Below are 15,999 nucleotides of genomic sequence, written 5' to 3' on the forward strand. Positions count from 1 at the left end.
CAGGGTCTGAGAGCTCTCACATTTCATCAGAAATATCTTAATTTGTGTTCCAAAGATGAACGAAGGTCTTACGGGTTTGGAACGACATGAGGTTAAGTAATTAATGACAGAATTTTCATTTTGGGTGAACTATCCCTTTAAGTTCTTATCGATATTAATTAATATTTGAATATGGTTAATATTCTTTTTTTTTTGGGGATCTGTAAACATTTGTGAACATGTGGTTTAAGAAACATCATCTGAGCATCAGCCACTGTGATCCATTTTTGAAGCCATAAAGAGGTTCATGCGATCAATGTGGCCTTTGATGAAGCTTCAATGATGAAGCAGAAGCCGTCTTGTTGTCTAGTGCTCCATATCCACTCCAGCAATCACTGAAAGTTCACAGAAAATGTTGACCATGCTTACGAAGAACTGCTCCGTTACACGCGTCCCAGCATGTTTTCCATTTGCTCAACCTTTCTTGTGACAGCAGCAAGTATAATGACTGTTAAGGTTAAAGGGTTTGAATTACACTGTTTTCAGAAACAAGTCATTAAAGCTTTTTTATGAAGAATTAAGATGTGTGAATTTTGTGTGAATTGTTCTTTTAAGAGAGATGACTTGCATTACATTCATCACGGGAAATGTTGCTCTACTAAATGCCCCAATGTACTTCAAGCATAATCGAAGAACGTTATTAATGTGTGACGTTACTTCGAACAAAATCAGGAAAAACCGATGTTCGTTTCATGACTTAGAAAGGATATGTTTGCCGTTGAGGTCCTGAAGGGAGGTTTGTGTCTGCCTCTGGAAAGCCAGTCGGGCCTCACACATGCAGGGGTCCTGAACGATCTCCACTTTCACCTCTTCACATCACAAACAACAAACATCACAGAAATACCTCGCAAAAGTTGATTTGAATTAGGGGTAATTATAGATCAAATGATCTACCCCACAAGCACAAAGTGAAAGTTTCTTAGCAAATATGTAACACTTTGCAACAAAGTTTATGCAATGTTGTACTTTTCTGAATTTCTCACAACATTGTGAGAGTGTTACATAATATGAGATATGAGTTTACATCGATGTTGAATCAGTGTTCAACTGACTCAACATGTCAGATATTACAAGACACTGACAGATGACGCTTTCCCAAGTGAATCCAATTTATTTGAATGAATGATTTCTGAAACATCATGACTGAAATAATGGCTGCTGAAAATTCAGCGTTGCCACCACAGGAATAAATAGAAACTCTTTTAATAGAATAGAAAAATAGAAATTTTTTTTATCAAATAATTGCAGCCTTGGTGAGCATAAAAGACTTCTTTCGAACATTAGAAAAAACATTAAAATATATTTTAACATCATATATACAAGAAAACTCTTTTTGGTTCTTGAAAGTTAGGCATTGCTCAGCATATAATGTACCATCATGTGGAGAATACTAATGTTCTAGTGGTGCTTGTTCGATTTTTTTCCCAATATTGGATGGCTGTTGGATTCAATATTTCCAATACTGATGTTTATTGGACAAACTATTTTTTTAGGTATCATTTGTGCCCATAGCACATGAAGTGAATGGTTACAGAAAATACATGTTTGAATAGTTCCTCTCTGAGCGCTTACGTTTTTTGGAACATGATTTCTTGTCTTCTTGCAAAAGAAAACCCGGTGGCACTCACAGTGATAGGATGTATCATCGTTGACGCAAATTTGTTCACATTCATGACCCAGCGCACAGTAGTCCAGAGTGACCTGCAATAAGTTAAAACTCTAGAGCCCTGAAGCTAACATAGCTCAGCAGCATATGACAGACAATACAACTAAATTAAATTGCTCTAATTATTCACCGTTTAAAGGTGAATAGAAGGAATAAAAGGTCTAAAGCAGAAAACTCACTGGCACTACCTTCACCATCAGCGTCACTGGCTTTGAAACATGATTTCTTGTCCTGCATCAAGACAAAGCCTGGAGGACATGTGCAGTAATATGAAGAACCGCTGGAGACGCATGCGTGTTGGCAGTCGTGGCCCAACGCACAGGCATCCACATCTGAAATAAGCCATAGTGCCAAGCAAAAGGTGGGGGATTTCAGAATATCCAGTGGGACATTTGAAAATTTCTCTAAACTAATATTAATGGCAATCTGATCACATGCTAGGTCTAATCCTTTGATGGGATTTAATTTGATGTTTTTAGATCACAAAATGGTATGAATAAAGTCATAGTCATTTCTGATTGTAACTTACTAGCACTACCTTCACCATTTTGGTTGCCATCATTCTTTTTGTATCGGTCACTCTTGCGTACACTGTCACCATGTACGTAAGCACCAGTGCCTCTAATGGAGCATGTTTGCATGTCGTCGTTCAAGACAAAGCCTGAGACATTTGCAGTGATACGAGTTGCCACTGCTCACACAAATGTGTTGACAGCTGTGTCCCATTTCACAGGCATCCATATCTAGAACAAGCCATAGGACATTTACAGTAACACTGGCAATATTGTGCAAGGTGGTTTCCTTAAAAACAAACAAATTAAACACCTGGGATTTTCTATCGAAGGCTTTGGGGATTCAATAAATGTTGTGTAAACGTGGAAAATGTCATTACAGCCAAGCTTATCATCTGATTCGAAGCAAAAAAACAATTCGATACTAACACGGTCACTGACTCATCAATGAGATTTTTGGAAATAATTGGAAAAATAAAAGCTTTGAACTTTGCACTGCAAATAATAATCTGGTTCCCAATGATTCCCCCCTCCCTCCAAGTTTTCTAGTTAACATATAAATAAAAATGACTGAACAAGATAGATTTACTTCAGAAGCAAGACTGCACAAGTTAAAAACAGTAAGAAAAAAATCTCCCAGTGCAGAATGACAAAATACACTTACATTCAATACACAATCTATGTAAACAAATCTTAATATTTGATGCAGTATTACTTTTTAAGTAAATTGATCTTGTTTTACGAATTTGTACACGATAAACTAATTTTCCCAGCATTTTCAAGCCAACACATAACCAATACACCCATGTGCCATCTGCCCCATATGAAAAACAACCTGCCTCTAAAAATGTAGCTATGGTTTGTCATCTGTCTGAGACATACAGCAACACTGACAGTAATGTTATTGCTGTACTTTACGAAACAGTACAGAACAAGAAAGTCCACAGTAATTCAACAGTGGTTTTGAATGGGTTGAATCAGTGGCTAGAATTTCAGAATTCAGCTGCTAGTGAGCTGGATTGTAGAACAAAAATAATTACATTGCACACATTTAGCTAAATTACAGCTTGTCCCATAACCTAGTGAGCTGCCTAGAAACAAGGTATCTGAAATCGCAAAGGCTGTTCCAAAACATCAGCTACAAGATTATGGTGCCTTCTAAAATATAATTCTGGCCAAAATCTAAGACAGCAGCTCATTCATACATATAGTTAATAAAAAGACAACTTTAACAAAAATTTATTTTATTTATATATAAGTTGTACATGCTAACATTCTCCTGTATGCTTTATGTGAAGAGCACTATCTGTGTGAAAGTGTCCCAAATCCATCACTTCTGAGTTTGCATGACAGTTAGAATGCTGCCTATGTAGGCAGTAGACAGCATGGCAGCTCACTAGGTTTTGGAACAAAGTTTACATGTTCATGTAACCTATAACTTAGCACATACAATAAAATTAATGATATCATATGATATCAGGTAATACAATCAGAACTCATGTAAAAAAACGGCAAGATATTGCTAGCTAAACAGGTTAAATAGGATTGCAAGCATTGTTGCTATTATTCTATTATGAAGCTTAAATTAGTCACTGTTAGAGAAAATCAAATATGTTTGTACTAAGTATGTCTTCAAAATCTAAAGTAAAGCAGTAAGCATAATCTGCTGGCTCTTACGTTTTAGGGAACATGTTTTCTGGTCTGTGTTCAAAATATAGCCCTTCCGGCACTTGCAGTAAAAGGAGGAGCCACTGCTGACACATATGTGCTCACAGTCATGTCCCATTGCACAGGCGTCCATACCTGGAACAAGCTTTCATTACTCGACTGGAGTGAGGAGGCCACTCTAGCAGGAGTAAGGTTCATGGGCAACCATCTCCAGTAGCCCCTCACTGCAGAACACAAGATCCAGGGGGCATGGTTGGATCCACATCTAGGGGGTGGAGATGGGTGGGTTTAGGGATCAGGGGGTGGAGACGGGTAGGTTTAGGTATATGTAAGGTGGGAGGAGTTGGATCTGGATCCAACCACGCCCCCTGGATCTTGTGTTCTGCAGTGTAAAAATAAGAGGGTCTTATGTGATAAAATTACTCAACTTATATGCCCTTAGTTTGCATAGCATTTAGCATCATATTAGTGTTATGGTACTAGCTGACAGCTGCACTAAGCTAATTGTTTGTACACTTGCACAGACTTTTCTAGTGCAGCACTTGATTGAGCAATTTTTATGTCCAAAAGATTGACTCTTGCCCTGAAAAAGACAAACAATGTTATTTATCCACAAACAGTCAAACATTCAAGGCTTTCAGTTATCAGAGGTTTCTATGAAAAACATACTTGAAGTACACTAGTCTCACAACAATTGTGACAAGATATTGACAATATTAAATACTGAGAGCATTCCATTCCAAGACCTTCATTCCACAAAAATAAGATGCAAAGCACAAATATTAGCAGATTCAAAGCATTCAAAAGAGCCAAAAGTAGAAGAATGCTTCTTTGAATGATCGGTGGACTTTATTTTTTAGCACTCACATACTGAAGAAAGATTTCCTTCAGAATGTGTAGCGATCCAATGATTCAAACTTCTGGAAAACATGCTATAATTAATGCATGTTGAATTGTATTCATGTCTGATTACATTTTAAATTACATTTGGGTATTCAGACCCAACTGTTTTCCAGAGAATGAATCATCACCCACTTCTAAGAATTTAGATATATTTTGCAAACAGGAAAGACAGAGCCCCATCCCCCCTTTTTTGCATTAACCCTACCGCACAACGTCTCCCGGAACTTAAGAGGTGAGCTTCTCAATGACACTGTAGGTCTCCACGTAGAACACATGGTCCTCAAGTGGATTGCTGGCCATGAGCTTCAGTGACTGCATGTCAGCCCTGTCCACTCCGACTGCGTAAATCTCAATCCCTGAAGCTCGTGCTGCAGCCGACACCTCCTCGACTTGGTCTTGAGGACGTCCATCGGTGACAATGATGGCAACCTTTGAGATGTTCTTCGATTTAGGCCGCGCTCTAGACTTCTCAGTGAAGGCTTCATCCATGGCTTTCTTGATGGCCATACCAGTCAGAGCAGAGATTGTTAAGCACTTTAGAAGCTGTTACTCATTGTCAATATGATATAATGAAGACTGGTGTATTAGTTCATTAATGGATTAATAAAACAACCAGATTTAGAATTGACGGTATATGGTTTGACCCAATGGAATGGTAAATGTGAGTAAAGCATATTCTTTGCATGCAAACAAAAGGATTAGTCAAGATTAGATTAGTCAGTTAACTAAAAAATGAGTGTGGTCACTTTTAAAATGACTTTAAAAACAAATCCCATTGGATCTCAGCAAAATGGCATACTTTGACACACTGGAATACTATAATGCTTCTGGAATATGAAATATCATTTTCTGATCTGCAAGGTACAAAAGGAACAGGAAAAACCATGACTAAGGATAATTGGGGCCCTAATGTAATTTTGCTTTGTCCACCTTTGAAACAAAAAACTTTAAGATCCCTACTGCTTGTATGTGACATGTGTCCAGTCCTGCTCCTGGAGAGCCACTGTCCTGCAAAGTTTAGGTGTAATCCTAAATAAAAAACACACCTGAACCAGCTAAGCAAGGTCTTCAGGATCAGTAAAAACTTCAAGGCAGGTGTGTTGGGGCTAAACTTTGCAGGACATTGTCCCTCCAGGAACAGGATTGAATACCCCAGCATGAACAGATGGTGGGTTAAACGAAGCAGTACAGTATACATGGAATTATACCTGTCCTCGCAGTGATGGCTATCCTGCCGTGGGTAATACTCCTGCCTGGTGCCTCTGGTAATGATCCTTGTGGCATAGTAGACATTGGTGGAAACTGTGGTGGGGTGGTCTGAAGATGTGCCTCTTGTGTCAAACTGGATGTTGACACGGATTGGGATGAGATCTTTTGGGAAAATGGCCCTGATCTATGAGTGGACACTGGGACAGGCTGGGGTGAAGTGCTTTGGGAATATGTTTCTGGTATCAGCGTGGATATTGGCAGAGATTCTAGGAAGGCATTTTAGTCATATGGCTCTAACTCAGATTGGGGTGGGATTCCTTGAGGATATGGGCCTCTAGTATAGGTGAACTTTGGCAAGGGTGGGAATAAAGTGCTCTGGGAGTACATCTCTGGTGTAAGGGTGGATGTTGGCAGGGATTGGGGTAAAGTGTATTGTGAATTTGGTTCTTGCGCCAATGTTGACAAGGATTGTGGCATAGGTTTCTGAGGCAGGGAGAGATTCAAAGATTGTGAGGCTGTCATTGATGGCTTTGATTGGCGAAAACCTGTATCAGGAGCAACCGTTGGAATGGTTGGCTGGTTATTTGTTGATTGCTCCAGAAGAACCACTGATTTTTCTGGACCTATATACGGTTGTTGTGGAACAAGAAGTGGTTGATTTGACACCATGGTTGACACGCCTGTACTTTCCCCTGATTCTCCTGTAACTACAACTGTTTGTTCTGGATCTTGAACTTTTCGGCAAACTATTGGTGCCCATTCACCTCTCAGGTGCATGCGTGCCTCAGGTGGAGAACGGTCATTATTATTTATATTATGCACCTTTGTGGTTGGTGTGTCTTTGAGCCAGTCATAAACTTTGGGTTGAGAAGGAGCTGTGGGTCCTTCCTCCTCTGTTTGTTAGGGTGACCAGGTCCATCTAACAAGTATTTACTCCTGTATACTATGAACCATCAGAAGGTTGAAGCGGAACAGGAAATTAGCCAAACAGAAAGTCAGACAAACAAATACAACTGGCATTGTTTGCAATACACGCCCTAATTCCTCTTTATTAAAACATTTTACAATACATGCCACTCAGATATGACACAAATGCTTTTTTTTGTAGCATTCATGCACTTAAAGGGATAGTTCACACAAAAATAAATATTTACCCACCCTTATGTCGTTCCAAACCTGTATGTATTTGTATCTTCCGCAGAACACAAAAGAAGATTTTTGAAGAGCATTGGGGTCCATTGACATTGAAACCCATTGATTTTAATTGTTTGGACAAAAGAGACTTTTCAAAATATGTATCTTGTGGTCCACAGATGAAAATCATACAGGTTGAGCAAATGAAGACCATTTTAATTTTTGGGTGAACTACCTCTTCAGTGCTTAAATGTGGATGTATTTTATTTCACATTTGCTATTATAAATGCACTAGACAAATTTCTAACTTTGTGCATTTCGCTAGAAATGTCATTACATTCATATTCCTGTTACAGCAAGCACAAAGTCAACAAATAATTTTTGTAGTGCATCAAAGAAAATGATGAAACCATAAATGTTCCATTGCAGTGATGCAGTTCAAGATACAATGCAAACATTGAACTAAGAAAATGGTTCAAGATCAGAAACTTACCTGCTGGGCTCAGTGTCCAGTGTGGAAGCGCATGATTTCTTCTTTGTGCATAAGTTTGTGATAAAATGTGGGATGGATTGTTAAGGTCATAGGATTCAGAGATTGACCAGCAGAAAAGAGAGGCAATATACCAAACTCCCAATGAAGGACTTCATTGTTTCTCCGTTCTTCTCAAGTATTCTTCAAGTTTGTGTGCAGTCCTCTTGACTAACTGACACCAGTACGATTGTGACAGCATCCTAGACTGCACATTTGAAGGGTTGACAAGAAACATGTCAGATTTTTGTCCAATCCAAAAACAGAAGGGGGAGTCCCACCTCAAATTACAAGGAATTTGAATTTTTTGAGTTACAGAGAAGGCACATTAAGTAATACTAATGAACCAAATGTACATCAGGGGGAAAAAAAGTCAGATGACAGACTTTTGTTTTGAAATATTTATTGAAGTAATTAGATTACAGAACATGTACAAGAAAAGAAAGACCACAAAATAAAATAACATGCATCCATTGATTTATACAGGACTAGCAGTTTCCTTTTTTAACTATATATCATTGTCGTTCATGTGAGGATTCTTCTTGCATGTTACCCAGCAGTTACCCTGACAACAGATTACTGTGATGGCTGCTAACATGATGGTGCACAATGGTTCAATGGATGGAAAACACAAACACAAATACACACACTAATTATATAAACAAGATAAAAGGTGCTTTGAGCTCTTTCACTTTTTAAAGGATGAAAGTCTTACGTCCACTAATAAAGTACACAATGGAAAAAAATATATATTTTAACCATCACACTGGATTGTCTAAACAGATTTTTAATCTAACAAAACAGATTTATTAGCCAAGGTGATTCTAAATGCAAGTGCCCTGTCATGTTGTAGGGCAAAGTTAATTTTCACAATAGTTCTTCTACTATGACAATCAGGAAAAAACACAGCATTGAAAAGCATGGAAAAATAAAGATCTAAAGGTGGCAAGTAAAGTGAAAGCTTTCATTGGTAAAAAAGTCAAACGGCAGATTACCTGCCCCATCTCAAGAATCATTTCATTAGTGATTGACTATGAACTATGTACTTCTGTCATAAGCACAATTTATTGCAGAGCCCGAGTCATGATGTCCACAAAAGAGAATAGCATATCATATCTCAGATACAACATTAAGTAATTAAAATAAATCTTGCCACAACCGATCTATTCCCCAACACCGTACCGCTTCAACCGTTTTTCGTATAGTTTTACAAAAATAGATCTGCAGTGATGAGCTGTTACGAGAGTCATGCGAAAGAAATAGTCACGGATAAGTCTATGCAAATATGTAAGCTGCTGATGTGATGAGTGGACGCTGGGAGTCTAAACGCCTTCCATGTGTTGAAATGGAAGGCAGGATTGAAAGGCAAAGATGGGTGTCTGCACTGGCTTTTACTGAAGAAACCAGTCAGGGGAATTCAAGCTGGCATGTAAGGAGGAGGAGGAGGCTCCTTCGCTGGCATTGTCATGGCCATTTCATAGGTGGGAAGGATGTACTATGATAAAGAGAAGTCGCCATTAAAATGAAACCAATCAGAAGCTACACAACACACTTTCCTGTGGTAGCAATCAAAACCGATACAGCTGGTGTTCTCCTGAGGAGTGCCAGAAAAAAAATGGCTCAAAACCTCTTTTGGAGGCAAAGAGTGCCCTCTACTGTAGCATAGTGAATGGTGTATTTTAAGGGGCTACATTTTTTACTACTGAGAGAGGTTAAGATGCTCTCCTTTTCAGAACAAAAGGCCACCAAAAATGAAATAATTATATCTGTTCCCATCATCCACTAGCACAACAGATCAGGGTTGTTACTGTTAACTAAAACTATAAAAAACATTCGGTAATTTAAATACAGCTAAATTAAAAGGCGAAAGACAAAATTAGAAATGCTCCCTTGGCAACTAACTGAAATAAGTTTTAAGTACTACAAATTACTAAAATTGAAAATAAATAAATAAAGCTACATAGAAAAAACAAATAAAAATGTCAAAGGCACATAACAAAATCACTCAAACTTACACTAAAATGAATGTATAAAAAAGTTTATTCAAAATATTAATAAATTCTATACTACAACACAGTATATAAATAATACTAATACTAAAACAACATTTGTACAGATAACACTTTTTTTCTTCAGAATAATGTACACTGATGAACTGTACACAAAAAGTCCAACAACATATTTTAAAGAAAGTAGGGTGAAGCTTGATCTCCATGTTTTAGGATATCAGTCAACAACAACTTTGCACTAATCTAAGCACTAAGTCAATAACACATTTTTACTTTATACAGTCTAAGTATGACTGTATAAAGTATAAACCTTGGTAATGATGTAGTGCTTGGATTGGTACAGTGTTGTTGTTGTTGACTTTGTCATGTTTAATAACTAATTACTTTCTATAATGATAAATATTATTTTTAGATTTAGTCTAATTACAATATTGTAATCTAATATCATCTTTTCAAATGTAACCTAGAATCAGGCTGGGAAGCCTGTTAAAATGGACATACCTGAGGTGGGGTCTCAAAAGCAGGATAGACAGCAATCTCTGGAGTGTTCCTGTTGTTTATGTACTTATAGCAGTTCCAAACACAGTTGATCAAGTAGGCCTGGAAAAACAAACAAAAAAAAAACACAATCAAATAATAATCTGTCTCTTAATAATAAGACATATAACGGATTCAGTGTCTGAAAAATCAGGTGAGGTTCATATAGCTACCTTAAGGACAATGAGAATGGCAAAGAAGATGAGCACAAACAGCAGGAGACAGCTGGAGTCCAGAGAGAGCAGGTTGTCTTTGTAAGGGAAGTCCGGCTAAAAGAGACAGAGATATTTTTTATTTTAATTTAAGAATTTTTCCATGAACCTCTAGTGTCAGAGGCGGTCAGCAGTGGCAGCAGACGGCAGACTGACCAGCTGGTCCAGGTAGTCCTTGATTCTGGGCAGGTACGTGAGGGAGCTGATGGCCACCAGGCAGCTCAGCGCAAAGTCAAACAGCTGGTAGCAAAAGAACGGGATGAGCCAGCCATCACGATTCTGTGCGAGAGGGAAAAATAACAGTCATGTCATGAGGTGGGCTTTTGCCCTTTCGTTTTTAGACTGTTTCTCACCATTTTAATGCTGATGCAAACCTGTAAAACTCCAGGGAATCATGAATCATCCAGTTTTTAAGCTAATAGGAGAAGCTGTGCTGAATAACTAAGCTCAGAGAATACTTAACATGGAAAGGGAGCTATTAGCAAGGCCATGACTCTACTGGAATAGCATTTCACTGCCTATAAGGCCTAAAACTTGTGGTCAAAGGATACTCAGGGTCTAAAACACATTTAAGCTCAATGTGCATTCGAGGTAAAAAGCTCAGGTATGGCAAAAGTGCACTGACAGCAGAAACTACTATACAACAAAAGTTCACTGATCCAACCTGTTTTTTAAAGATGGCTTCAAGCAAGACTGTGAAGTACAGATAAACACAGTGGTGAAGCGCATTATTCTATTCTAGAATACATGACCCCATCAAACGTTTGGGGAAAAATTGATGCATTTTGTTGTAGTGCCTTTAAATGTCAAAGAATTTTTACAATGTTCAATGCTCATTATATGCAATATGTGATGTTGCATCATGACAACCCTTTTAACCCTCATGCTGAGTTCTGGTCATTTTCTCATAACATTTTTGATTTATTTTGTACTTTTTGGGGGGATTTTTTCCCCCTTGTGGACACTTGTAGTGTTCCCAGTCAAAAATGACCAGCCTACTAAAAATTGCTAATATATTTCTTGTCATGCTATAGTATTGGCAAGATTTAAGATATGGTGACAATATATCATAATAATGAGAAATCAACAAGGCTGGTCATTTTTGACACAGGAAAAAAAATTAGGTAAAGGATTTTCAGCACAAGGATTAAAGGTGTCAAAATGTTTTTATTTTATTCAACATAAAATAATTAGAACAGTTGTAGCAATTTTAGAAACTTACAGTAATAGCCCCATACACCATCATGGCACTAATGGTGAGCATAAGGAGAGAGATGGCAAAGCCAACACAAGCATTCTCTGTGGGGTAAAATAGAAATTGTGTCATTTTAGAGATTATAAATATAAATAAAATAAAAAACCAAAAATTTAAAAAAATATATAAAATACAAAAATATATAAAAACTGCAAAAAAGTTGAATTACATGCCACTGTAGTTTTAGTATTAAATACAGATTTACAGCATTTAATTATCGAAAATATCTAATGAACGTACCTGACATCCTGTCTGAGGCAAAGTAATGCTCAATAACTTCATACTGCAGGTCAACAGTAGGGACGTTCTCGGGGTGAGTTACTGCCACAGTCAACAGAATACCCATCAACAGGTTCACCACCTGTGGAGTGAGATTATATTAGTAAAGAAAGTACAGATGGGATAGTAGGACATAATATTTAACCAGCCTAATAAATAAAACCAAATTTTCAAATCATTCACTGTGTCATGTGACTTCCTGAATATTTTGTTAGTGCAATTCAAAAGGAAAAAAAGAGGTCAAGGTCTTAAAACATTTGCTTGCCAATCTTTACTAAGAATATATAATAATAATAAAAAATAAACAAATAAAAATGTGAAATAATCTTATTAATAATATAATATAATAATTAAAACCAGTCAATCTTAAATGGAAACATGTGGTCTGGTTTTCTGGAAACACCAAGGTCCAGACTTTGGCATACAATTATTTACAATAACATTTTCCACTGACAGTTAAAGACAGATTAAATAGTTACTGCCAGTGTCAGTTTATTCAAAAGTATTCATAAATCTTGCCAAGCAACAGTTTGTTTAAAATCTAGTTGACACCCTAATTACTACTATATACAGTTATTAAAAATAAAGCTACCCTCTAATATATACGAATAGCTATGTAATTCTAGATAATTTACTTTATCTAAACGTATTTCGTGCAAATTAACAACGAACTGAATGTCAATCCCATGACAGTCAGTGTTGGGGTTACATGTTTATGTAAAATAAATGTAACTGTAATCTGTTGCAAAAAATGTGTAATTAAATCAGTTACTTATGACAATGTTAAAAATTACAAAGGGGGTTGCATCTGAGTATTTTCACACACAAACAAACTTTTTTTTTGCTATCTTAGTGAAGACACTTCATAGACTTCCATTGATTTTATATCAGGTTAATGATATTTTCTATCGGCTAACCCAACCCCTACCCCTAAAAAAAAACAGTTTTTACTTAAATCTAGTGTTTTGCACGTTTCTCTATTTCCAAGCATTTATAAATGTGACCCTGGCGCACAAAACCAGTCTTAAGTCACTTGGGTATATTTTTAGCAATAGCCAAAAAAATATTGTATGGGTCAAAATTATCGATTTTTCTTTTATGCCAAAAATCATTAGGATATTAAGGAAAGATCATGTTCCATGAAGATATTTTGCAAATTTCCTACTGTAAATATATTAAAACTTAATTTTTGATTAGTAATATGCATTGCTAAGAACTTCATTTGGACAACCCTCAGATTCCAGATTTTCAAATAGTTGCATCTCGGCCAAATATTGTTCTATCCTAACAAACCATACATCTATGGAAAGCTTATTTATTCAGCTTTCAGATGATGTATAAATCTATTATTAATAATATAATATAATAATTAAAACCAGTCAATCTTAAATGGAAACATGTGGTCTGGTTTTCTGGAAACACCAAGGTCCAGACTTTGGCATACAATTATTTACAATAACATTTTCCACTGACAGTTAAAGACAGATTAAAATAGTTACTGCCAGTGTCAGTTTATTCAAAAGTATTCATAAATCTTGCCAAGCAACAGTTTGTTTAAAATCTAGTTGACACCCTAATTACTACTATATACAGTTATTAAAAATAAAGCTACCCTCTAATATATACGAATAGCTATGTAATTCTAGATAATTTACTTTATCTAAACGTATTTCGTGCAAATTAACAACGAACTGAATGTCAATCCCATGACAGTCAGTGTTGGGGTTACATGTTTATGTAAAATAAATGTAACTGTAATCTGTTGCAAAAAATGTGTAATTAAATCAGTTACTTATGACAATGTTAAAAATTACAAAGGGGGTTGCATCTGAGTATTTTCACACACAAACAAACTTTTTTTTTGCTATCTTAGTGAAGACACTTCATAGACTTCCATTGATTTTATATCAGGTTAATGATATTTTCTATCGGCTAACCCAACCCCTACCCCTAAAAAAAAACAGTTTTTACTTAAATCTAGTGTTTTGCACATGTTTCTCTATTTCCAAGCATTTATAAATGTGACCCTGGCGCACAAAACCAGTCTTAAGTCACTTGGGTATATTTTTAGCAATAGCCAAAAAAATATTGTATGGGTCAAAATTATCGATTTTTCTTTTATGCCAAAAATCATTAGGATATTAAGGAAAGATCATGTTCCATGAAGATATTTTGCAAATTTCCTACTGTAAATATATTAAAACTTAATTTTTGATTAGTAATATGCATTGCTAAGAACTTCATTTGGACAACCCTCAGATTCCAGATTTTCAAATAGTTGCATCTCGGCCAAATATTGTTCTATCCTAACAAACCATACATCTATGGAAAGCTTATTTATTCAGCTTTCAGATGATGTATAAATCTACATTTTTAAAAATTTACCCTTATGACTGGTTTTGTGGTCCAGGGTCACAAATGTCCTCATATATAAAATGTCCTCACTAGTGAGTTGTCATGATCTTCCCCTATTTAGGCCTAAGTGAGGACATTTGGTCCTCACAATTATAGTTAAACCAGTACACACACACACATACAGATTTAATTGATTTCTTTCCTCAAATGCATTGACTGTTCTAAAATATGAGACACCAATGTTTAAAGTTTAGGACACAGAATAGGACACATGCTTATTCGATAGCTTTATTTTTTTTTTTTTAAGAACAACTGTTTTTTCCAAGGCATTGTTAAGATGCCAGTGTTTCCTGACATTTGCTATGCAAAGATTTGATTTCAAAAACAGTATCATAGCTATTAAACTATATCTTGTTATGACGTGCTAAAGTCTGATTGTGTGGTGGTTGTGCTTGAAAATTTAATTTTTATAATATTAAATCAAGCGGATTTTGAAAGTCTGACAGTAATCAGTGTTGAATACTACTGTAAGGTTAACCCTGCCTGGTTTAAATGTTTGAAAATGATTAACAGTTGAAAACATTCATTAGAAATGTAGAAAAGTAATCATAAAGTAATCAGTTAAATTACTTTAATAAAGTAATTGAAATAGTTACACTACTTATTACATTTTAACTGGGGTAACTTGTAATCTGTAACCTATTACATTTCCAAAGTAGCCTTGCCAACACTGATGACACTTTAGTCAATTCAACCTCGGGCCTCAGCTAGCAGCTAGCGGTCTACAAATAGATGATAAATAAACGCTTAAAAATAACCGCCACATCAAATTATCCTATTTCAATAAGCAGACAAGGTTATTAAAACCTGTTTAATAAACGTATAACAGGTCTAATCACGTTTACGTGTCTTATTTGTTGATAGTTCCAATTCAAAACATCGAGTTAGCCTAGCTGTCGTTAACATCGAACTAACGCGGCGGAGCAAGAAAAACATCCACACAGACGCACTTTAAAACCCAGACACACCTCTAAACTACGGGAGGAAAGTCTACTCTTGTATTTCAGTTGTGTTTGAAACTACAAGACTATGTTTAACGAATGTTTTACGCCTCGTACCATGTACCAGGTACCCAGGATGATGGTTCCAGTCCGCACGTGACAGCAGCCGCAGCAGCGCGCGCTGTACAGTCGGTCTCGAGACGGTTTGAAACGCATGTCGCTCTCGGTGGTTTGAAGAAACATCGAGAAAAAGAGACGAGATGAGTCTCCCCTGTCAAAAACAGCAGCGCTCGAGCTTTCGGGCAAAACTCCCCCTGACGGATGACAAACAATGGGGGCGTGGTCAAAGCTTAATCATAGCGATGCCCGACTCTTCTTCTTCTTCTTTCCAGTTTAACGGCGGTTGGCATCCAGCTTATTGGTGCATTACCGCCCCCTTCTGCTCCGGAGTGTGGATCAGATAATAGGTTATCTATTCCCTTTTCCCACTAAAACTTACACATCACTCACATTGTCCCCTCACATTAATATCCACACACACACCACACATCATACATCAAATCCTGCTTAAAACCCCTGCTTCCCTTAAAAAAGTAATCAATATTCTACTCTGTGCCCTATTTACTGTGCATCGTAACCCTTGTAATGTGATCTCCTGCACCCCAATCTCCCTTAGTTTATTCTTCATTAC

At 36.7% G+C, this 15,999-nt stretch overlaps 1 protein-coding gene and 1 pseudogene across 1 annotated transcript; both read right to left on the reverse strand.

Annotated features, from left to right (window-relative positions):
• Window positions 1-198: 198 nt before the first annotated feature.
• On the reverse strand, window positions 199-7,890 carry LOC107697077 (uncharacterized; annotated as a pseudogene).
• Window positions 7,891-8,046: 156 nt separating this feature from the next.
• LOC107697165 (lysosomal-associated transmembrane protein 4A-like) lies at window positions 8,047-15,626 on the reverse strand. Its single transcript, XM_016497825.1, has 7 exons — window positions 15,426-15,626; window positions 11,914-12,034; window positions 11,641-11,717; window positions 10,575-10,697; window positions 10,380-10,475; window positions 10,171-10,269; window positions 8,047-9,155 (listed from the first exon to the last, which is right to left on the reverse strand). Exons 1-7 carry the CDS (start codon window positions 15,549-15,551, stop codon window positions 9,078-9,080), a joined length of 720 nt encoding a protein of 239 aa, XP_016353311.1. The 5' UTR covers window positions 15,552-15,626; the 3' UTR covers window positions 8,047-9,077.
• Between the last annotated feature and the right edge of the window lie 373 nt (window positions 15,627-15,999).

Source organism: Sinocyclocheilus anshuiensis, unplaced genomic scaffold, assembly GCF_001515605.1.
Source record: "Sinocyclocheilus anshuiensis isolate Anshui unplaced genomic scaffold, SAMN03320099.WGS_v1.1 scaffold38, whole genome shotgun sequence".
In the NCBI taxonomy this organism is placed as follows: Eukaryota; Metazoa; Chordata; class Actinopteri; order Cypriniformes; family Cyprinidae; genus Sinocyclocheilus; species Sinocyclocheilus anshuiensis.